A 2053-nucleotide genomic window follows, 5' to 3' on the forward strand; every position below is an offset into this window, starting at 1 on the left:
TAAAATAATAATTAACTTTATCCTTTAATATATCTTCTTTCTTTCGTATACTTTGGTTAAAAAACCAAGTCTTCTACTGTAATTTACTAGTATAAATATTTATTTATATTTTGGGCATGAGGACATGTTCACTGTTCATTTAAAAGCACAATGCATCTAAAGTAACTGATATATTTGATGAAGTAAATTTTATTGATGATGACACATTAAAATGGATATTCTTACTATGACATATTATCACTACACATCTACCAAGTTGAACAAAATAGGAGAAATATTTTGCAATTCTCTGGTCACCAATAATAGTATTACACAAACACAGTTTTGTTTCAGTGGTATCCATACCATGTACAGGTTTTCCACTGTTATTAATTTTGAGAAATCAACAGGCAAAATAATCACCATGACAACTGAAATTTTAGAATGATTTTCTGTGTATTGTGCATAAAGGAACTGCTATAAGAACTAAAGTAATAGATGGAGATTAATCCAGAAAATATATGTAAGCAAACGTTATCATGAGTTGAAGTACACAAAGTCATCAAACATTGCAATAACTTTAGTGAATACAGAAAAGTGAAGATTTTTTTACTCATTAAATTTATTATTAATTCTTAATTTGAATTTCTCTAAAATGCCACATGGATCCATAGGATACATCACACAAGATAAAGGAATCTACCAGCAAGTTTACTCAAGGCTTTCTTCATTTCTCTATTTCTTATGCTATAAATAAAGGGGTTGAGCAAAGGAGGAACCACACTATACATCACAGAAGCCATTACTGTGTTCCCGAGAGAATCTGTTACAGCAGAACTGATGTACACCCCCAAACCTGTCCCATAGAACAAGGAAACCACTGACAGATGTGATGCACAAGTAGAAAAGGCTTTGTGCTTTCCTCCAGAAGATGGCATTCTCAAGACTGAGGACACAATGTAAATATATGAAAAAGCAATTCCACAGATAGGACCACCGGCAAAGACAAAAGTTGCAGCAAATATCAATAAATTATTAAGAAAAGTATCAGAACAAACAAGCTTGATAACCTGAGCCAGCTCACAGAAAAAATGTGGGATTTCTAGGTCTGTGCAGAAGGAGAGCCTCAAAACCATAAGACTGTGCAGCAGGGCATCCATAATGCTAAGGAAAAGTGAGAGTAGAATCATCAGGCCACAGCAAATTGGGTTCATGATGACTGTGTACCTCAGGGGTTTGCAAATGGCCACATAGCGGTCATAGGCCATCACAGCCAGTAGAAAATTCTCCATGCCACCAAAAATTGAAAGAAAGCAGATTTGAGAGAGACATTCTATGTAACTTATGCTGTCATCCTCTGCTTGAATGTTCACCAGCATTTTGGGGATTGTAACTGTACTATAACAAATGTCATTAATGGATAGAATAGAGAGGAAGAAGTACATAGGTGTATGTAGTTGGGAGCCTGAACCAATTGTTATGAAGATAAGCAAGTTTCCCAGAACTGTGATCAGATACATGGAGAGGAACATGGTAAAGATGAGAGGCAGCAGTTTGTGATTGTCTGTCAGTCCAAGCAGATGGAATTCTGAAACCGCTGTTTGGTTTTTTTGTTCCATATTTTGTGCTCTTTGAAAAGGATAAAGTAAAAAGGACATTGAATTCCTGAGCATCTGTGGCAGAATCATTTCAGTATTTGTTAAAATATCAACAGAACAGTAATGGCCTTCTCTACCATGCTGTCCATGTGAGGTGTAAGGATCACTCTCCAGAATGTTTCAGCTGGTGAAAGACATGGCCAGTTTTCCTACACACATAACCCCTGAATCAGTTCTCCCATATCACATAAATGGTGAGGGATAAGGGAGGGGAGGAAGGTGTCTCTTTTTCATATGCCTAGTGGACAAGATTGGCTTAGATTTTTAAGCTCACCTGAATATTGAAAACTGAATATCTGCCCTCAGGAACCGATGTTGTGAAAGTTCCAAGGGTTTTTCGTCCTCAAAGTGTATGTACTTTGCTTTAAATTTATATCACACACTAAATTATAGAGCTCATATCTCATGGGTAACAA

General features: G+C 36.1%; 1 protein-coding gene across 1 annotated transcript; it reads right to left on the reverse strand.

Annotated features, from left to right (window-relative positions):
* Positions 1-659: 659 nt before the first annotated feature.
* Positions 660-1598, reverse strand: LOC127197964 (olfactory receptor 7G2-like). The gene has a single exon (XM_051155773.1). It carries the CDS (start codon positions 1596-1598, stop codon positions 660-662), a length of 939 nt encoding a protein of 312 aa, XP_051011730.1.
* Between the last annotated feature and the right edge of the window lie 455 nt (positions 1599-2053).

Source organism: Acomys russatus, chromosome 14, assembly GCF_903995435.1.
Source record: "Acomys russatus chromosome 14, mAcoRus1.1, whole genome shotgun sequence".
Taxonomy (NCBI): domain Eukaryota; kingdom Metazoa; phylum Chordata; class Mammalia; order Rodentia; family Muridae; genus Acomys; species Acomys russatus.